Genomic DNA, 22811 nt, shown 5'->3' with positions numbered 1-22811 from the left:
GGAAATATGAACTGTCAAGTCCCTGGTAGGGCTTGATCTTTTTTATTTATTCCTTTTATTATCGATGACATCTACTGGCAGAGTATACGTGGCCTTTCAACCTTACCTTGCCTTGTAAGTTAAATAGGAATGCTAGACTAGGATGGCTTAATTCTCTATGCTCTTACTAATATCTGCCCCCTTGCTCAGATATTATCATTTACTGCCAGTTGTTAATAAAATCAGTTATTCATTCACATTATTCCAAGAAATCTTTGCTGAGTGCCTGCTCTATTCCAGGCTCTTTCCTAACATCAGGTGTATGTACAGTGTGAAGGAAAATCACAAGCATGTAAACTTACAACCTAGTGGGGAAGATAGCCAATGAACACATTATATTAACAATACAATCTCAAACAGGGCTAAGTGCTAGGATGAAATCAAAATAGTAAACCAAGTATTTTTCCCTCTTAGGTGAAGTGAACACTTACAGATTGGTAATCAGGGAAGGCTTCTCTGTGGAGGAGACTTCTGAACTGAGAACCAGATGGTGAAGAGCCAGCTGATTTTTCTGGATCCTCATAAACAGGCACAAAGGCAACTAGAGAAGTCTGGAGTGTGCTAGGCCTCTTTCCATTGATTTAGTTTTCAAAAGTGATTTTCCATTTTAAAAATGGAATTTCTCATCCAGTAATGGAACTCCTAAACTTAAGTATGTGCTTTGGCTGGCAAAATTAAATTTCCTAATTCAAATGTTTTCCCTAAAATGTGGGTTCATTTTAATTTCTCAAGGAGGACTGCTGTTTGCCAAGTGGGCAGCTGAAGCTCTTCTCTGTTTCTACCCTTCTGGAGAATGATTTTTCTAAGTGGTATACATTTGCCCTTGTAAAGAATCAGAGCAATTTGAATGAAGAATTGCTATTAAATGCTGGTTATCTGAAGAGCTTTGCAGTTATCCAAGTGTTGTGGGGAAGTTCAGTTCAGAGTCAAAACCCATCTCAGTGGTTTTAAGATTCCACCAGTTTGGCTTCGGTCATTCTAAGCTACCCAACAGTCCCCCCACCCTTATTATGACTATTAACTCATTTTTATCTAAACTGATTTCCTCTTAGATGAAATGATACTGTTAGTTTATCTTCAGAAAGAAATTGCAAGTTGAACAGTCACAAATTTGAGAATTTAACAACCACCCATATGGATTATAGAACTCCTATAATAACAAATATATTTTGGCAATAAACAGAACAAGTCACCTAGCTTATTTCTAAAATTCAACATTCCCTGCCCCCCCCCCCCACCTCTTTTTAGGACAGGAGGGTGACTCTAGTCACCAATTGCTCAAAAACACAGGCTGCAGAGAACAAGGATTTGGATTAGCAAACTTGAACCCTATGGAACTCTTTCTTCTTTATAGACTACCCTGGCACAATTGGGCTGGGAGGAAACCCCTAATAACATTAAGAATAGTTCCCCTTAGCCCTCCTCCCATCCTATTGCACCCCACCCTACCAGTCAGAAGCAGAAATCTTATAAAGAGGTTTTGAGGAGAACATCCTATTCTGGTTTCTTCTGTTCCAATGGGCTTGCCGAATACCTCCTTGACCTGGGACACAGGCAGAGTTCAAACCAAGTCTATGTTTATGTTGTCAGGATGCTGGTCTCCCTTTTCTGGAAGATTCCTGACTGTGCCCTCTCTGCTTAAATATTGTAGAGGCGCCTAGTGTTCTCTCGTATGGTAATCAAGGTGTGAGAGATTGGCTGACCTTTGATTTTGGCAATCTCTTCAATCGTATGCAGGGCCAGACCTGGATGGGAAAACTGGCAAAACCTTTTAGAAAACCCCCGAGGGAGGAAGTAGGGAGAATCGGTTTCCACGATGATTCTCTCCAGCGGGATCTTTTTCAGAGCATCCCGGGCCTCCCAGGCAGAAGGGTAGGTCACGACTGCTGTGAAGCCCACCAACATGTTGGGGAAGTAGTTCAGAAAAGGCTCGATGACTTGGTAATCACCAATGAAGCAATGCCTATGGATCTTGTAGTCAGAGGGCACAAGTTTTTTCATGATGCCCAGCAGATCTTTGTCAGCTTCTCGGCAGTGGAGCACTATGGGCTTCTTTAGAGACACGGCCAGCTGTAGCTGCTTCTCAAATATCTTGCGCTGCTCTGTGATAGGTGTGACACACTTATAGGAATAATCCAAGCCAATTTCTCCGTATGCTATAGCCTTGGGGTGCCGTAAGGCTTGCACAATGTTTCTTTCTTGAGTATCACTGTAGCAACTTGCAAAATGGGGGTGACAGCCAAAGGCCCCCCAAATCATATCCTCTTTCAACATCTCCTCCCATAGACCATTCTTTAGTGTACGAGGATCAGAGAAATCAGAGATGCAGCCTTGAAATTCCTTAGGGAAGGAGCGGCTATAAACTTGTCTGAACTTGCTGAAGGTCCCTTTGAAAGACAGCTTGGAAAACAGCATTTCCAGGTGGCAATGGGTATCAATGAAACCCTCCTGTAGGCTTTGTTCCCACTGGCTCTTTGGCAGGGAACAAGATGCATATCCTCCCCGATGACATGGTGGGGTTTCCTCTTGGAGATGCCATCTCCCCTCCTTCACCTTGGTTTCTGAACCTCTAGAGAAAAGAAATGAACGAGAACTTGGGGACTGACCTTCTGATGCCTTCAACTCTCTGGACCAGTCTGAGGAGGACACTAGAAAACTGGAGGAATAATCACTCCAGCAGCTCTGGCTGCTCTTTCCAGCCAGGGATGTGCTGCTGCTGCTGCCGCCGCTGTGGCCCATGGAAGAATAGCAAGGAGGCTTGGAACTGCTGGGCCAGTAGCTGGCGGAGTCATGCCAAGGGCCACTGTACAAATTAGGCCAGTAGGTATCATGCTCAGTTATGAAGGATGGAGGCTTTGAAGTTTCTGCCAGACTGAGTGAGGCTAGCTCTTCCTGAGGCAATTTGAATGCAGGAAGCTCATCCACATCAGACCAGTCACTTTCTGAAGAAAGGTGCTCGATTACCACACCGCAATCTTGATGATCTGTGACTTCTGAAGGATGGTCATGGCTGTCTGGAAATTTTAGGGCAGAAGAGCCTTTTTCAGAAAAGAATGACTTTGGGTCACCAAGTGGCTTCTGCTCAGGCTGTATCATCCTTCTTCTGTTATAGAAGTCTCTAATCTCTATATTCTCCACTCCGACCTCTGAGGTTGACATTTTTCCGTGAGGACCAGAGAAGGGGAAGCAGCTGGCTCGCCTTTCTCCAGGGCTGGGCTGCTCTGCCGCACTCCCTTTCGTACTAGTGGCAGCCTCTCCTGGCATTGATGGTCCTGGGACGCCCTGAATCGCCTTCACGTAGACCATTGATAAGCTTTGGTCTCGCTGACTGCCCTGCTTTCTCCGTCTGCCTCTTGCTCTGGCTGAAAATTTTGCATTTGCAGAGTCACAGGAACTGCTTTCGGGATTAACCTTAGCATCCTTTTGAGAAGCCATTTCTTCTAGAAAGCTAGCAGAACACAATGCAGATGGTGCTAAGGCGATTCCAAGGATGAGAAGAACCTCAGGTACTCCGAATCAGTAGTCTTCGGAGACTTTTCTACCCACACCAGAGCGTGAGGAATGGGAGGGGTAGGAGGAAGAATTCCCTGGTAGGATGAGCCCCAGGAAACCTCAGCTTGAAGGCCACAAGAACATCCTTTTGGACTCGTAGGTCCTTGGGGCTGCTAGACTCCCCAGGATGTAATACAGAGTTCTAAGCTGGCCGGCTGTAGAGGGCCACGTCACTGGGACGCCAGAGGATCCACGTTTGCTACGGGACCCTACCTTAGCGCTGACCTTGCGCCGCTTCCGCGGCTTCGGGACCGCTCTGTTCTCCTTTCTTTCACTCGCCTGTCGCAGTTCTCAGTGTTTTAGAGATGGCAAAGTTCTTCCACTGAGTTCGTGATCTCAAAGGTATTTGGAAGTCACAAACATCCGAGATTCACCGAAAGCCGGGTATGGCGTCCGAACCCACAGCCTGCCTCACGGATCACGGACCACTTTTTTTTTTTTCCTACAGATCTACTTCCGGGCGTCAAAGCACTTCCGGGCGTCAAAGCACTTCCGTTGACTAGAAAGCGGTTCCATTTGGTTTGGAATATGAGGCCCTCGAGAGATATCAGAGCCCTCCAAAAGACTACAAGGTGCTTTAGGGACCCCCACAGAGGTGCCCCTGAGCTGCGCTGGTGGCCTAGAAGTCCATTTGGCCGACGGAGTGCAGGAAAGCGGAGGGGGAGAGTGGGGGGGGGGTGGGGGGGCGCTGCGGAGGCTGTGGGGGAGCGAACCCAGTGCTGGAGAAGGGTGGAGGAAGGGCACAGATCGTCCCGCCCACCAGCCCTGGCCACCGGAAGCACTCCCCCCAAGCTGGGCCCCACCTTTCTGTTCTCAGGTCTGTTCCCTCCGCCCAACAGCTGCCCCTCCTCCCACATCTTGCGTCCCAGTCAGGCTGCCCTTGGAGCCATTGCTGGCTTTTTGTTCCTTTTCTAACCCCCATTTTTTTAAAAAGTAAAAAATGTAATTATGGTTTTTAAAAACATAGTTTAAAGATACATGGTTTTGAAAACATAGTTATAATTGTTGCATATTATCATTTCAGTCCTTTTTTTTCCCAGTGTTTTTTTGTAGCCTTAGCATTTCTCTTACTGCTACATCGTTTTAAAAAACATTATACTAGTGCCTTCAGAATATTCCATGGAATACGTAGATGTGCCAAAATTCACCAAATCCTTCCCTTCTTGTTAGATCTGTAATTTCCCCACTCTATTTTTTTTCTATAATTAAAAAAGATGCTGCAAATAATATTCTTGCGCCATATGTTTCTCCATATTTTGGTTTGTTTCTTTGGGCTGCATGCCCAAAAATGGAGTTAGACAAAGTGTAGAAATTTTAAAATGGCTCCTCATAGCGTAACATTACCTCAGAACAACTTTAATAATTTAAAATCTCGTAGGTAATGAATAATCCTACCAGGCTCATTTAATAGAAAGAAACAAAACTAGTGCCTCACAGATAATTTGTTCTTATCTGATAATTTTTGAGTGAATGTTTTTCTTTTTAAAAATTGACCTTGGTACATTTTAAATTGTTTTTATTTCTTTTGAGGATCTTTTAAAAATTAATTAGAAGTTTTTAATGAAATAAACTTTTGTCATATTTCCTACAATTTTTAATTTGTATGTTGCTTGTTTTTAATTTGTATTTTAGCCCATTGAAGTAACTTATTTTTGTAGTTAAATTTTAATATTTTTCTGTCATAATTTTCTCTTTTTCCCATAACTCTGGAATGGTCATCCTCTTTTTAAGGGCTTTGACACATACACACTTTTTTTTGGAGGGTAAAAGGAACTGATTTGTTATATTTAATCTTATAATCTGTCTGGTATTTACTTTGGGTTGTAATTTATTTTAGGTGGAGATATACATTGATACTTTTCTACATTAGTACTTTTTAAACTTAATAATATGACTCCTCTTTCATCATGTGCTAAATTCCTATATGTAAGAGATTTCCCTGGTGGCTCAGATGGTAGAGCATCTGCCTGCAATGTGGGAGACTGGGGTTTGATCCCTGGATTGGGAAGATACCCTGGAGGAGGAAATGGTAATCCACTCCAGTACTCTTGTCTGGAAAATTCCATGGATGAAGGAGCCTAGTAGGTTACAGTCCATGGGGTTGCAGAGAGTCAGATAGGACTAAGCGAGTTCACTTTCAACTTCAACTTTTCAATAAAGCCTATTTCTAGGCTACCTATTCTTTTCTACACATTAGTATGTCTCTTCTTACTCTGGTTTTACACTTTTAATAATCGAGGCATAATAGTAAGGCATAATATCTGGGAGAGTTACGTCTTTTACATGACATTTAGTTTTCATAATTATCCTTAATAGGCGGATCTGTTTATTTTTATCAGATGAAATTAGAATCATTTTTTCAAGTCCTTGCAAAACACCAATGAAATATCCACTTGAAATGTTATTTCAGTCTGTTTATCCAGAATATACTTCACCTGTCCTATTTTTTGTCACAGTCTATATATTTTAGTAAATATTTTTAGAGTTTTACCTAGGTCACAGAGTTTTCATTAAAACTATTTGTAATTTTTTATTTATTGTGAACCTATTTTGTCCTTCCACTGTATTTTCAGGTGATTATTGCTAGTATATAAGAATGTTTTTGGTTCAGTTGTGGTTATGTTGAAATCTTTTATTTATCCATAGTTTTTCAGCATTTGCCTGTGCCATTATTATGTCTCCTTACAATGACAACTTTGTGTCTTTCCTGCTAGTACTTGTACTTCTTACCTTGTCTAGAATGCCTGAAAAAATATTAAATCATGATGTTGGTAGGGACATTTTTGTTTCTGTTCCTGATTGTGGTAGACACATAGTTTAATTAAATATAGTGCTGAAAGTTTAGGCTGTTGTTTTAAAACAGATGCATTTTAATCCTGTTAAGGAATTGCTCAAATTTTAAAATGTGGTAGGAAACAGTGTGAGATCATTATATATTTGCTTGTACTTCTTTATTTGGAAACATCTTTGCATCTGTGAGGAAAATGCTGCTTTTTGTGTAGTTGGCTTATAACTGTTATGGACTCCTGAATTTTGTTTGCTTGTATTTTAGTTAGGACCTTTGCTCTATAAATCATTAAGTAGTGAAATTGCTCTGGAGCAGTAGCTTTCAACCTTGGCTTGCACACTGTAATCATTTGGGGAGCTTTAAAATCCCTTATACCTGGGCCCAGTCTGAGGGATCCTGATTTCATTGTGTGTGGGTGTGTATAGATGTGGATGTGGCCCAAACATCACGAGTTTATAAAGCTCTACTGGTGATTCTTATGTGAGGCCACGGTGAGAACTGTTGCTCTAGAGTTAACTATTTTTAATGGCTTGTCTGTTAGGCGTTGAAATTCACCTTTGTGGCTTTCCAGGGTTTTTGTTATCCTAGGGGAGTTATATAAAGTGGTGATTTTCTTTTCTTTGAAAGCTTGAAAGACTCCATTAGTAAATCATCCTGGTTGGAGCCTTTGTTAGAGCAATTTTTTTGTAATTTTAAAATTTTTCACTTGGCTGTTGTGTTTTGATACTTCACAATTCTTACAGAAAATCACTTATTTAATTGTGGCTTTAAAATTTATTTTCATAAAAGCTTGAATGACTTATTATAATAAGATAATGTCTATCTTATAACTTATTACATCCCTCTGTAATACACTATTTCATTTCTGATTTTATGTTATTACATTCTTTATTATCTTTTCTAGTGCAGGGGAGCAAAATTTGCCAGCTTTGGCATGAAGTTTATTTTGAGCTGAAAGTAGTCAAGGCCCAAAAGACTCAGAAAGAACCTTTGACCTTCCCCCAACTGAGTAAAAGAACTTAGAGGACCTATTCCTTGAAGGGAGACAGGGAAAAATCTAGCAAAGTGCTGGTTAAAACTCCTCTCTGTGTCCCACTGTTTCTGTATGGCCCAGCAAATGTTTGCTTACAGAACATTTGCTTTTTTCATCTTCTTGTGAATTACCTTCTTCCTCTTTGAAGTCCTAAACCCCTTTGCATGCATGCATACTAAGTGCTTCAGTCATGTCTGACTCTTTGCAACGATATGGACTGTAGCCCACCAGGCTTCTCTGTCCATGGGATTCTCCAGGCAAGAATACCGGAGTGGGTTGCCATGCCTTTCTCTGGGGGAATCTTCCCAATCCAGGGATTGAACTTGCATCTGCTGCATTGCAGGTGGATTCTTTTACAGCTGAGCCACAGGGGAAGTCCCCTAAACCCCTACTTCTTTCTTTCTCTTAGATGGCATAGAAGCTCCAATTGCCTGATGTCCTTGGGCTTTATATTCTTATGAAGCCCCTATATGTACATAATAAAATTTTTTTTCCTGCTAATTTTTCACATTTCAATTTAATTCTTTAGATCAGTCAGAAGAACCTAGAAGGGTAGAGGAAATTCCTACCTCCCCACACACATCCACACACTAGAATCTTACCTATTTATTAAAAAAAACTCTTTTGGATTTAATTATTACAGTTGTTTTTTTCCTTTTAAATATATCTATTTGTGCTTTTATCCTTTTTTGCTTTATTTTCCTAATGACAAATTTTCAAATATTTTTGTTCAATTCATTGCTCATAGTGACTGCATTTCAGAATTACTTGTAGAGCTTTAAAAAAATACTAATGACCTTTTTAATTGCCTCCAAGATTTCAATTTAATTTATTTAGGCTTGAGTATGGTGTTTGTTTTTTTCAGTTTCTAATGAGAATCTGAGAAGGCTGAGAATCTCTGAGTTAGTACATTTACCTGAGTTCAGTCAGTTCAGTTCAGTTCAGTCGCTTAGTCGTGTCTGACTCTTTGCGACCCCATGAATCACAGCATGCCAGGCCTCCCTGTCCATCACCAACTCCCGGAGTTTACTCACACTCACGCCCATCGAATCAGTGATGCCATCCAGCCATCACATCCTCTGTAGTCCCCTTCTCCTCCTGCCCCCAGTCCCTCCCAGCATCAGGGTCTTTTCCAATGAGTCAACTCTTCGCATGAGGTGGCCAAAGTATTGGAGTTTCGGCTTCAACATCAGTCCTTCCAATGAACACCCGGGACTGATCTCCTTTAGGATGGACTGGTTGGATCTCCTTGCAGTCCAAGGGACTCTCAAGAGTCTTCTCCAACACCACAGTTCAAAAGCATCAATTTTTCGGTGCTCAGCTTTCTTCACAGTCCAACTCTCACATCCATACATGACCATGGAAAAACCATAGCCTTGACTAGATGGACCTTTGTTGGCAAAGTAATGTCTCTGCTTTTTAATATGCTGTCTAGGTTGGTCATAACTTTCCTTCCAAGGAGTAAGCGTCTTTTAATTTCATGGCTGCAATCACCATCTGCAGTGATTTTGGAGCCCAAAAAAATAAAGTCTGACGCTGTTTCCACTGTCTCCCCATCTATTTGCCATGAAGTGATGGGACCAGATGCCATGATCTTAGTTTTCTGAATGTTGAGCTTTAGTCCAACTTTTTCACTCTCCTCTTTCACTTTCACCAAGAGGCTTTTTAGTTCCTCTTCATAGCGGTGTCCAACGTTTTGTGATCCTTTGGAACATAGCCCACCAGGCTTCTTTCTCCATGGGATTTTTCAGGCAGGAATACTGGAGTGAGTTGCCATTGCCTTCTCCAGGGGATCTTTCTGACCCAGGGATCCAACCCTTATCTCAATCCGCATCTCCTGTGTCTCCTGAGTTACAGGCGAATTCTTTACCCAGTGAACCATCTGGAAAGCCCCAAATGTCCCTTACAAGAATGACTTTTACTCAGCTTTCAGAGCTTCTCCTTGCACTTGCTGTTTTTTAAAAATAATAAGCTCAGGATAATTCTTATTTCAAAGAGGCATATTTTAGGATGATTTATTCCATTCACCTTCACATATGATAAACTTCTTTAAATATACTGTTGTCCTGTATAAAGGAGCCATCTAATATACACAATACAAAATTCATTACAATTTATTTCCCTAATTCTATGATTCCATAATCACAGGAGAAACCATTGATTTAATAACAGCTTTTTCAGGAAGAATAAACAACACTGCATTAAATGTACACAAATTTTTGTCTACTAACTAACCTCTAATAGCATGCATTGATCCTTATTGTTATACACCTTCTTTAGTACTCTCCATTTAAGTCTGAACATTATCAGTGTTTCTTTCTTTCCTAACATCATTCTCTAAAAATTCAACTGTAAGTTTTAGACAATTAGATGTTTGGTTCCTGAGTAATAGCCTTTATAACTCATGCATTGTTCATACTAACTTCACCATCTTTTAAAATTCTGTAATTCTGAGAGATTAGAGTATTGTTTTACCTTATGATTGCATTGCCTAGTGCATGATGGACAATCTACACACAATTATCTTTGTGTCAATGCTACATCAGACAGTAATATTTAGAAAACATTGTAAGTGAAAATTAGGAATCCAAATTGATGTTAACATCCAGCTATTTGGGATATGCAATGCAAAGCAAAGAATGAAATTGACATTAAAATAGAATTACTTTCCCACAGGTTAAATTTATGCTATACTTCAAGTTGCATCTAGGTTCCTTATTAAATCCTTATTAAAATGCATTCCTGACTGCTTTAAGTTTCTTTTAGCTTTAATTTAGGAAGACTCTGGTTTCAGAAATATTAACATTAAAATTTTTTCCTTTATAAGGAGAAAATATCATGTATCTGTTATTTAAAGCTAATTGATTTCAAATTTTATATCCTCTTGACTAGCATCAAAATTCTGAATGCCTCGGGGATCAGGCACATAACCTTATATAATACAGGACTCGTGAAGGCCTGTGGGGAATGGAAGGTCACACACCCTGCCAAATGACATTTGCATTCGGTTTTCAAGAAAATTATAGGCAGTTACATCTTCTAGGACCTTATTTATCTAGTCTCTGCTTGACATCATAAATTATGATAAAACTTTGCATCATAATTATGTTTCTATAAATTTTCATTTCTTACAATTTTTATTTTAGAGCTTTCTCTCTGGATGCTCTGGTACATCAAATTCCATTGCAATTAGTTCTTTCACCTGTGTGAAATCACTTTTAATCTATTTGGCATCTATTTTGCTATAGTATTTTACCATTTTCTCTTGCTCTTCCTTTTCTATCCTTCCATCTCTACTTCTCTGATTTGCTCTCTACATTTCATGCTGGAGTTCGTCAGTCCTGTATTCTCAAGGGGCAAGAACATGAACTGTCAGTTTATCCCTCTTATAGAAATATTTAAGTCCAACCTAAAATAGTATCTTTCTTTCTCTTTTTTTCTGTTGAGCATCTTTATTCTCTTTCAATGCATCATTTGTTTGATAAATAATGATAATATATATGACAGTGTTGTCAGCTGATGTCTGGCAGTTTGGTCATGCAAAAATTTTTACCAGTAATATTCAATACATAGAAGTAGGTAGGATATGAATATGCTCTCTACACTTTCCTACGCTACCTACATTTTCCTGTACACTTTACAAAGAAAAGAAAGTTTCAATGTGAATACTACTATGGGAGTTGATAACTTTTCCTTTCTTCCCTTCTGGATTCTTTCACTGATTGTTGCTCGTCTTGTCTGACCCTTTGCGACTCTATGGACTGCAGCAAGCCAGGCTTCCCTGTCCTTCACTATCTCCTGGAGTTTGCTCAAACTCATGTCCATTGAATCAATGATGCCATCCAATGATCTCATCCTCTGTCGTCCCCTTCTCCTGCCTTCAGTCTTCCCCAGCATCAGGGTCTTTTCCAATGAGTCAGCTCTTTGTATCAGGTAGCCAAAGTATTGGAGGTTCAGCTTCAGCATCAGTCCTTCCAATGAATATTCAGGGCTGATTTCTTTTAGGATTGACTGATTTGATCTCCTTGCTGTTCAGGAGACTCTCAAGAGTCTTCTCCAACACCACATTGGACTAATAATTAAATTGATATATGAAAAATTAATGGAAGAAGAAATTTTGTACATATGGGAGCCCCATAAAAATATGAGACATGTCAGCAGTCGGGTTCTTGTTGCTTATATACCATTCTGAGCTAAGGAGACTGGGGCAGGGGTCTGGGGCTTCAAAGAGAAGGAAAATCATCCACAGGAAAATGAGAAGAGCTAGTGTTTTACCAAACAAATGTTTGCAATGCCATGCTGATAAAGCTTTCTGATAGAAAGCATTTTCTCTGGTAATACCTCTCTTCCTGGTGCAGGTTTCATATCTAAATTCTTTTATACAGTTAGTTGTTGTTGTTAGTCACTAAGTCGTATCCGACTCTTTGTGACCACATGGACTTTAGCCCACCAGGCTCCTCTGTCCATGGCATTTTCCAGGAAAGAATACTGGAGAGGGTTGCCATTTCCTTCTCCAGAGAATCTTCCTGACCAAGGGATTGAACCCGCATCTCCTGCTTTGGCAGTTGTATTCCTTACAACTGAGCCACCTGGGAAGCTTTATGCAGTTAAAGGGGAAGTAAAATGTTCTTTCTGTGTCTGCTGGGCTCTGCTTATCTTTACTTCAAAATAATCCATGTGCTAAAGTGGCACATTCTAGGGTAGCAGGCATATCTTGCTCTTTCTCACTATCTCTACTAAAAGCTTGATGGAGCCCCAGCTCTTTTGTCCTTTTAGGTGTTCCAGCAACATCTTCCTCCCCATACCTTTAAAAATTGAGATATAACTCATATAACATTTATTATTTTAGTGTTCAATATAATTCAGCATCTCACATCTTTTTCTAAAAATTGAGGTAAAATTTATATGACATAAAATTAATCATTAGCCATTTTATTATTTTTTTTTATTAGTTGGAGGCTAATTACTTCATAACATTTCAGTGGGTTTCGTCATACATTGACATGAAACAGCCATAGAGTTACACGTATTCCCCATGCCAATCCCCCCTCCACCTCCCTCTCCACCCAACTGCTCTGGGTCCTCCCAGTGCACCAGGCCCGAGCACTTGTCTCATGCATCCCACCTGGGCTGGTGATCTGTTTCACCATAGATAATATACATGCTGTTCTTTCAAAACATCCCACCCTTACCTTCTCCCAGAGAGTTCAAAAGTCTGTTCTGTACTTCTGTGTCTCTTTTTCTGTTTTGCATATAGGGTTATCATTACCATCTTTCTAAATTCCATATATGTGTTAGTATGCTGTAATGTTCTTTATCTTTCTGGCTTACTTCACTCTGTATAATGGGCTCCAGTTTCATCCATCTCGTTAGAACTGATTCAAATGAATTCTTTTTAACAGCTGAGTAATATTCCATGGTGTATATGTACCACAGCTTCCTTATCCATTCATCTGCCGATGGGCATCTAGGTTGCTTCCATGTCCTGGCTATTATAAACAGTGCTGCGATGAACATTGGGGTGCATGTATCTCTTTCAGATCTGGTTTCCTCAGTGTGTATACCCAGAAGTGGTATTGCTGGGTCATATGGCAGTTCTATTTCCAGTTTTTTAAGAAGTCTCCACACTGTTTTCCATAGTGGCTGTACTAGTTTGCATTCCCACCAACAGTGTAAGAGGGTTCCCTTTTCTCCACACCCTCTCCAGCATTTATTGCTTGTAGACTTTTGGATAGCAGCCATCCTGACTGGCATGTAATGGTACCTCATTGTGGTTTTGATTTGCATTTCTCTAATAATGAGTGATGTTGAGCATCTTTTCATGTGTTTGTTAGCCATCTGTATGTCTTCTTTGGAGAAATGTCTGTTTAGTTCTTTGGCCCATTTTTTGATTGGGTCATTTATTTTTCTGGAATTGAGCTTCAGGAGTTGCTTGTATATTTTTGAGATTAATCCTTTATCTGTTTCTTCATTTACTATTATTTTCTCCCAGTCTGAGGGCTGTCTTTTCACCTTACTTATAGTTTCCTTTGTAGTGCAGAAGCTTTTAAGTTTCATTAGGTCCCATTTGTTTAGTTTTGCTTTTATTTCCAATATTCTGGGAGGTGGATCATAGAGGATCTTGCTGAGATTTATGTCGGAGAGTGTTTTGCTATGTTCTCCTCTAGGAGTTTTATAGTTTCTGGTCTTACATTTAGATCTTTAATCCATTTTGAGTTTATTTTTGTGTATGGTGTTAGAAAGTGTTCAAATTTCATTCTTTTACAAGTGGTTGACCAGTTTTCCCAGCACCACTTGTTAAAGAGATTGTCTTTTTTCCATTGTATATCCTTGCCTCCTTTGTCAAAGATAAGGTGTCCATAGGTTCGTGGATTTATCTCTGGGCTTTCTATTGTGTTCCATTGATCTGTATTTCTGTCTTTGTGCCAGTACCATACTGTCTTGATGACTGTGGCTTTGTAGTAGAGTCTGAAGTCAGGCAGGTTGATTCCTCCAGTTCCATTCTTCTTTCTCAAGATTGCTTTGGCTATTCGAGGTTTTTTGTATTTCCATACAAATTGTGAAATTATTTGTTCTACTTCTGTGAAAAATACCGTTGGTAGCTTGATAGGGATTGCATTGAATCTATAGATTGCTTTGGGTAGAATAGCCATATTGACAATATTGATTCTTCCAGTCCATGAACACAGTATGTTTCTCCATCTGTTTGTGTCCTCTTTGATTTCTTTCATCAGTGTTTTATAGTTTTCTATGTATAGGTCTTTTGTTTCTTTAGGTAGATATACTCCTAAGTATTTTATTCTTTTTGTTGCAATGGTGAATGGTATTGTTTCCTTAATTTCTCTTTCTGTTTTTTCATTGTTAGTATATAGGAATGCAAGGGATTTCCGTGTGTTAATTTTATATCCTGCAACTTTACTATATTCATTGATTAGCTCTAGTAATTTTCTGGAAGAGTCTTTAGGGTTTTCTATGTAGAGGATCATGTCATCTGCAAACAGCGAGAGTTTCACTTCTTCTTTTCCTATCTGGATTCCTTTTACTTCTTTTTCTGCTCTGATTGCTGTGGCCAAAACTTCCACCACTATGTTGAATAGCAGTGGTGAGAGTGGGCATCCTTGTCTTGTTCCTGATTTCAGGGGAAATGCTTTCAATTTTTCACCATTGAGGGTGATGCTTGCTGTGGGTTTGTCTTATATAGCTTTTATTATGTTGAGGTATGTTCCCTCTATTCCTGCTTTCTGGAGAGTTTTAATCATAAATGAGTGTTGAATTTTGTCAAAGGCTTTCTCTGCATCTATTGAGATAATCATATGGTTTTTATCTCTCAATTTGTTAATGTAGTGTATTACATTGATTGATTTGCAGATATTAAAGAATCCTTGCATTCCTGGGATAAAGCCCACTTGGTCATGGCGTATGACTTTTTTAATATGTTGTTGGATTCTGTTTGCTAGAATTTTGTTAAGGATTTTTGCATCTATGTTCACCAGTGATATTGGCCTGTAGTTTTCTTTTTTTGTGGCATCTTTGTCTGGTTTTGGAATTAGGGTGATGGTGGCCTCATTGAATGAGTTTGGAAGTTTGCCTTCATCTGCAATTTTCTGGAAGAGTTTGAGTAAGATAGGTGTTAGCTCTTCTCTAAATTTTTGGTAGAATTCAGCTGTGAAGCCATCTGGTCCTGGGCTTTTGTTTGCTGGCAGATTTTTGATTATAGTTTCGATTTCCTTGCTTGTGATGGGTCTGTTAAGATCTTCTATTTCTTCGTGGTTCAGTTTTGGAAAGTTATACTTTTCTAAGAATTTGTCCATTTCATCCAAGTTGTTCATTTTATTGGCATAGAGCTGCTGGTAGTAGTCTCTTATGATCCTTTGTATTTCAGTGTTGTCTGTTGTGATCTCACCCTTTTCATTTCTAATTTTGTTAATATGGTTCTTCTCTCTTCGTTTCTTAATGAGTCTTGCTAATGGTTTGTCAATTTTGTTTATTTTTTCAAAAAACCAGCTTTTAGCTTTCTTTATTTTTGCTATGGTCTCTTTAGTTTCTTTTACATTTATTTCTGCCCTAATTTTTAAGATTTCTTTCCTTCTGCTAACCCTGGGGTTCTTCATTTCTTCCTTCTCTAATTGCTTTAGGTGTAGAGTTAGGTTATTTATTTGGCTTTTTTCTTATTTCTTGAGGTAAGCCTGTAATGCTATGAACCTTCCCCTTAGCACTGCTTTTACAGTGTCCCATAGGTTTTGGGTTGTTGTGTTTTCATTTTCATTCATTTCTATACATATTTTGATTTCTTTTTTGATTTCTTCTATGATTTGTTGGTTATTCAGAAGTGTGTTATTTAGCCTCCATATGTTTGAATTTTTAACAATTTTTTTCCTGTAATTGAGATCTAATCTTAACTGCACTGTGATCAGAAAAGATGACTGGAATGATTTCTATTTTTCTGAATTTTCGAAGACCAGATTTATGGCCCAGAATGTGATCTATTCTGGAGAAGGTTCCGTGTGTACTTGAGAAAAAGGTGAAGTTGATTGTTTTGGGGTGAAATGTCCTATAGATGACAATTAGGTCTAGCTGGTCCATTGTGTCATTTAAGGTTTGTGTTTCCTTGTTAATTTTCTGTTTAGTTGATCTAGCCATTGTTGTGAGTGGGGTATTAAAGTCTCCCACTATTATTGTGTTATTATTGATTTCCTCTTTCATACTCGTTAGCGTTTGCCGTACACATTGCAGTGCTCCTATGTTGGGTGCATATATATTTATAATTGTTATATATTCTTCTTGGATTGATCCTTTGATCATTATGTAGTGTCCTTCTTTGTCTCTTTTCACATCCTTTATTTGAAAGTCTATTTTATCTGATATGAGTATTGCGACTCCTGCTTTCTTTTGGTCTCCGTTTGCGCGAAATATTTTTTCCAACCCTTCACTTTTAGTCCGTATGTGTCTCTTGTTTTGAGGTGGGTCTCTTGTAGACAGCATATATAGGGGTCTTGTTTTTATATCCATTCAGCCAATGTTTGTCTTTCCGTTGGGGCATTCAGCCCATTTACATTTAAGGTAATTATTGATAGGTGTGGTCCCTATCAATAGGGGGACCTATTTACTTTGCCATTTACTTTGTTGTTTTGGGTTCACGTTTATACAGCCTTTCTGTGTTTCCTGTCTAGAGAAGATCCTTTAGCATTTTTTGAAGAGCTTGTTTGGTGTGCTGAATTCTCTCAGCTTTTGCTTGTCTGTAAAGCTTTTGAATTCTCCTTCATATCTGAATGAGATCCTTGCTGGGTACAGTAATCTAGGTTGTAGGTTGTTCTCTTTCATTACTTTCAGTATGTCCTGCCATTCCCTTCTGGCCTGGAGGGTTTCTATTGATCGATCAGCTGTTATCCTTATGGGAATCCCTTTGTGTGTTATTTGTTGTTTCTCCCTTGCTGCTTTTAGTATTTGTTCTTTGTGTTTGATCTTTGTTAATTTGATTAATATGTGTCTTGGGGTGTTTCACCTTGGGTTTATCCTGTTTGGAACTCTCTGGGTTTCTTGGACTTGGGTGGCTATTTCCTTCCCCATTTTAGGGAAGTTTTCAGCTATTATCTCCTCGAGTATTTTCTCATGGCCTTTCTTTTTGTCTTCTTCTTCTGGGACTCCTATGATCCGAATGTTGGGGCGTTTCACATTGTCTCAGAGGTCCCTGAGGTTGTCCTCATTTCTTTTGATCCTTTTTTTCTTTTTTCCTCTCTGCTTCATTTATTTCCACCATTTTATCTTCTACCTCACTTATCCTATCTTCTGTGTCCGTTATTCTACTCTTGGTTCCCTCCAGAGTGTTTTTGATCTCATTCATTGCATTATTCATTTTTAGTTGACTCTTTTTTATTTCTTCTAGGTCTTTATTAAACATTTCTTGCATTTTTTCAGTCTTTGTCTCCAGGCTCTTTATTTGTAACTCCATTTTTTTTTTTAAGATTATGGATCATTTTTATTATCATTATTAATTCTTTTTCAGGTAGATTCCCTATCTCCTCCTCTTTTGTTTGACTTGGTGGGCACTTTTCATGTTCCTTTACCTGTTGGGTAATTTTCTGCCTTTTCATCTTGTTTAGATTGCTGTGTCTGGAGTGGGCTTTCTGTATTCTGGAGGTCTGTGGTTCCTTTTTATTGTGGAGGTTTTACCCAGTGGGTGGGGTTAGATGATTGGCTTGTCAACGTTTCCTGGTTAGGGAACCTTGCGTTGGTGTTCTGGTGCGTGGAACTTGATTTCTTCTCTTTGGAGAGCCCAGTGATGAGTTTTGAGATGGGTCTATGTGTTAGGTGTGACCTTGGGCAGTCTGTATGTTGACGTTCAGGGCTATGTTCCTGCGTTGCTGGAGAATTTGCATGGTATATCTTGCTCTAAAACTTATTGGTTCTTGGGTGGTGGTTGGTTTCAGTGTAGGTATGGAGGCTTTTGGACGATCTCTTATTACTTAAAGATCCATGTATTCAGGAGTTTTCTGGTGTTCTCAGGTTTTGGGCTTACGTCTCCTGCCTCTGGATTTCAGTTTTATTCTTCCTGTAGTCTCAGGACTTCTCCAACTATACAGCACTGATAATAAAACTTCTAGGTTAATGGCAAAAAGATTCTCCCCCGTTAGGGACTCCCAGAGAGGTTCACAGAGTTACATGAAGAAGAGGAGAGGGAGGAGGGAGATAGAGATGAGCAGGAGGAGAAAAAGGGGGACTCAAGAGGAGAGAGACAGATCTACGCAGTTGTGTGTTCCTAGAGTGTTCTCCATAGCCCAGACACCCACAAAGATTCACAGAATTGGATTGGGAAGAGAAGGGGAAAGGAGGAAATAGAGGTGTTCTGAGGTAGAGAACAGAGAGTCAAGATTGCGAGAGAATAATCAACACACTCCTGAATAAAAATGGGAACTGAATATTGGATTCCTAAATGTTCACAATTTATATCATATACTGAAAAACATAAATTAAAAGTCTAGAGTAGAGGTTAGACTCTTAAAGATACTATATTAAAAACAAAAACCAAAACAGACACACACAAATTTTAGAAATATATATGAAGTTTGGTTTAAATATAGGGCTTCTCTTCTTTTTTTTTTTTTTATAAGGTTATAGTGTATTGAAAATGAAAATTAAAGAGTAATAGAGGAGTACTAGAGGAGTTTAAAAGAAGTAAGAGAAAAAGAAAAATAGAAAATAGAAGAGAAAAAGGAAAAAAAAGAAGAAAAAAGAGAAAAGAAAAAAAAATTTTCCCTAATTAAAAAAATAGTTAATATCTATGAAAATGAAAGTTAAGGAGTAATGTGGGAGTAATAGGGAATTTTATAGGAAAATAAAAGCGAAAAAATAAAAAAGGAAAAATTAAAAAAAAATTTTTTTCTTACTTAAAAAAAAAGCAAAAGTAAAAATATATCTAGGAATTTCTCTGGAGCTATTGCAGTCAGTGTGTGTTCGCCTCAGTTTCAGATAGCTCCTTGTTCCATCTTACACTTCTCGATATCTACAGGCCCTTCCAGTGTAGTCGGTGTTTTCCACAAGGATTTTAATCTGTTGCACCGGTCCCTTCTGAAGCGGTTCCCTTTGTTTATTTGGCTTCTGTTTGCCTGTCTCTTCAGGGCCTCATTTCTGCCCTGACACAGGTGGGTGGAGGTGGACTCTTATTCAGGTAGCTAGTTCTGTCGCGCTGCGGGGAGGGGCTGGTGCTGCTCAGGCTCCCGGCTGCTCCATAAGGAGCACTCCCCATGCTGCGCGCGGTTCCAGCCCTCGGGTGTTCCACAAAAGTGCGGAGCAAAAAGCTTCGCCTGCTCTTTGTGCCTACCCCGTCAGAGCGGTCCAGGCAGCCAGGGGCTTGACGGGCGCACTTTCCCCAGGTGCGGCGCGCCCACTCCCCTCCGTGGTCCCAGTCTCAGTTTCCGCCGGAGCCGGTCGGGTGCGTGCGCCCTCTGCCCTCCGCGTCCCCAGCCCCAGTCCCCACCTGCACCGGTCGGGTGCCTGCGCCCTGTGTCTCGCTGCGACCCTCCCGGCGGATGCCGACCATCCAGAATCTCGGTCCCTTTGTTTTCCAAACGGCCGGCAGTGTGTTTGGGCCAGTTAATTTTCTCTCTCTCTTTTGCTCTCCCACAGTTCAAGTTGGCAACTCACAAAACCTCCCTCCGATTGTCCTCAGGGCACTCAGGCCCAGACCCTACCCCAAGTAATGCCGCCCGCTCCTCTCCGTTCTGCCCCCACTTGTGGTGTCAGATGCGGGTGTCTGGGGTACTTTTCTGCTGGGAGTTGCTTTTAGGCTCCTAATCTGTGGGTTTTATTTATTGTTTCCCTCCCAGTCAGGTTGCCCTCTGAGATTCAAACACTTCCCCAGGCCCGCCAGTGCGAGGGTTTCCCGGTGTCTGGAAACATCCCTTATTAAGACTCCCTTCCTGGGACGGATCTCCGTCCTTAGCTCTTGTCTCACTTTTTATCTTTTATATTTTGTCCTACCTCCTTTCGAAGACAATGGGCTGCTTTTCTGGGCACCTGATGACCTCAGCTAGCGATCAGAAGTTGTTTTGTGAGGTTTGCTCTGCGTTCAATTATTCTTTCGATGAATTTATAGGAGAGAAAGTGGTCTCCCCGTCCTACTCCTCTGCCATCTTGGCTCCTCCCCTTCATTGGCCGTTTTAAAGCATGCAGTTCAGTGGCATCTAATATATTTACAGTGTTGTACAACCATCACCTCTATTTAATTCCAAGACATTTCCATCATCCCAGAAGGAAACCCTGTACCTACCCAGCAACACCTGGAAATGTACTCAACACAAATATGATAACCTTTTAGTAGTGGATTTGGCTACCTTTCTAACTGAAATCAGGACAGATAAATTCCCTAAGAAAGCAACTGAATATAGGACCATTTTATAATGAAGCCAAAGGTATAGATGTCTGGGCTCACTAGATTCCTAAAACCTTACCTGGTAAAGACAGTGCCTGATCAGTATTTGCAACTGATCCATTCATTTTGAATGTGATTATATCACTAACTAAAACTCATTTCTAATATTCTTTATGGTAGTTAGCAAAGCCTTTTCTGTTGATCAGAGATAAATTACTGAGGCATTTTGTCAGCTACTTCTGAAGTGTGGGCTTCTGATGGAAATTTGCTAAACAGTCCTGGAGCATCTATTCCTAATTAGGGTCACTGACCATCCCTAGAAGTTAGATTGTGCCTAACAGACTCACTCACATATAGTCTGTGTTGAGTTAACTTGGTATTACAACATATGCACAATTAACTTTTACTACTTTAATTATAAAAATTGGACAAAGAATGAGAGCAAAGGATGTATTAAAATGGAACTCTGAAGGAACCTGTGCCCCAGGCCATGCTTGAAATGGTCTGGCATTGAGCTAGGCTTTTTGAGATTCCTGAAGACAAGTATAGGGTGGGGTCTCCAGTGCATTGGAAGAATTTCAGCTCTGCGTGTTTGAATTGCCTCAAGGCAAGTCATCAGCAGGACCAGAAATCAGGATAATTTTATCCTTAGAAGCAAGATGCGTGTGTGTGAAGTTGCTCAGTTGTGTCTGACTCTTGTGACCTGATGGACTGTAGTCCGTCAGTCTCCTCTGTCCATGGAATTCTACAGGCAGGAATACTGGAGTGGGTTGCCATTTCCTTCTCCAGGGGATCTTTCCAACCCAGGGATCAAACTGGGTTTCCTGCATTGCAGATGAATTCTTTACCATCTGAGCTACCAGGGAAACCAAGATAACTTTCTGTTATTTTTAATGAGAAAAAAATGACAAAAGTTATACTCATCTTGTGGGAAAGATATACATACATACAGAATCACACTGTGAAGTTCCAAAGACAGATTCTAGTTCAATTTATGGTAGAGTTGAATGATGGATTCATTGTTTGAATATCATTTCCTCATTCTAACCAAATGGTAATGAAACAGCAACAAATCTAGATTGTATATCCATTCTCATAGCTGATGTGTAGAATGTCTTTCTGCAAAAATTTCCTCAACTGTTTTCTTTACATTAAAAAAAGTATAGAGGCAGTGGCTTTGTTTTTAAGTTTGCTGAATTTTTTTTCATTTCTTAGTTTCTAATTATGATTCCAACAGGTATTATCATTTGATGCCTATTTAGAAGATGAAGTGCCTGATAAAAGTCAAGAAAATTATAGAATAAGACGCTATAAAATCTACTTCTACCTTGAAGATGACACAATTGAAGTAAATGAACCAGTGTTGAAAAATAGTGGACTGCCTCAAGGTATCTGTTTAAAGCAGAGTTATGGTTCTTTCACTTCTAACTGCTGCCTTTATGTACTACTTTCTCTAGCTTTTTTAAAGACCCCATGCTACTGCTTGGATATCTAACTTGTTGACAATGGTGAATATAAACGTGCTGTTTACCTTGTAGTTATTGATGGTAACTTACCAGCTTCTATGCCTCATACCTCAACACTGGCCATGTCACTCACTTGTCTGTTGTCATCATTGTATCCTTTCACGTGTTGCTCTAGTATGAGCAAACACTCCTCTGTCTTTTACTCTTTTCTTCAAACTCTTTTTTTGTCTTTTTGCTATGACCACATTACTTCCTTCATAACACCCTAAGGGAACAGAGAAGACTGGTCTCCACTGCCACTTCCAGATTGAGGTTCTCTATCCTTTCTTGAATTCACTGCCATTTGCTTCAACCACTGTCTCCTCATCTTCATCCCTGTTAAGTACAGGCTTTCATAATGCTTCAAGAGAAGGCTATTGCTCCTTTGCCCCACATATGCCAGTCATCTTTATCCATACTCCACTTCAGCCAGACAAGAGTTAGCTCTCTGATGTGAAGAGAAGCTAACTGTTGGTTGCATTAGTAGAATCATGGCAGAGGTCAAGGGAGGTGACTGATTTCTTCTGTGTGTAGAAGTCCTTGACTTGGGGATGATGCCAAGTTCTGGGTGCCTTCAAGGGAGAGCAATGGTGATAATGAAAGGACTGAAGATTTGTCATGTGTAAGAGATAATAGTGAAAGGGGATGTTTACCCATAAACAGAAGAGTCACATATGCCTGATGAATGTCCTAAGGAATCTAAAGGTCTGTCCTGTGGGAGAGGGGTGATCTAGTTTTCTGTATCCTCATGGACAGGATGTAGGGGGTCAGAAGAGGACTAATTTTCTCTTCTGGTCAGTAAGAGAAATAATTTTCTGGCAGAGAGGTTCACACACTTAGGACAAGGTACAATTGGGTCAGAGGACTACCCTGCCTGAGGTAGGCAATGATCCTCTCTCTCTTTCTGTTGTGTCATTTATTTGGAGAATTTATGGCTTAATGATGAATTTTTTAGAAAACATGGAAATGCTTTAATATTTAAGAAAACATTTTCACAAACTTTTAAGGTTGAAGTGTGACATTTTA

The 22811-nt window shown here is 39.8% G+C and overlaps 1 protein-coding gene and 1 pseudogene across 4 annotated transcripts in view; one reads left to right on the top strand and one right to left on the bottom strand.

Annotated features, from left to right (window-relative positions):
* Positions 1 to 22811, top strand: part of EFHC2 (EF-hand domain containing 2) — a 242871-nt gene that overhangs the window by 71706 nt on the left and 148354 nt on the right. For all 4 annotated transcript variants that reach the window (XM_065915700.1, XM_065915701.1, XM_065915699.1 and 1 more), the window contains exon 3: positions 21518 to 21668. In XM_065915700.1, coding sequence (XP_065771772.1) covers positions 21518 to 21668 — 151 coding nt within the window. The remainder of the gene's footprint in view (positions 1 to 21517; positions 21669 to 22811) is intronic.
* Positions 1678 to 3474, bottom strand: LOC136153804 (putative deoxyribonuclease TATDN2 pseudogene; annotated as a pseudogene).

This window comes from Muntiacus reevesi, chromosome X, assembly GCF_963930625.1.
Source record: "Muntiacus reevesi chromosome X, mMunRee1.1, whole genome shotgun sequence".
NCBI classification, from domain to species: Eukaryota; Metazoa; Chordata; class Mammalia; order Artiodactyla; family Cervidae; genus Muntiacus; species Muntiacus reevesi.
The sequence above is the reverse complement of the archived record's forward strand: the minus strand, read 5'-3'. Positions and strand labels throughout refer to the sequence as shown.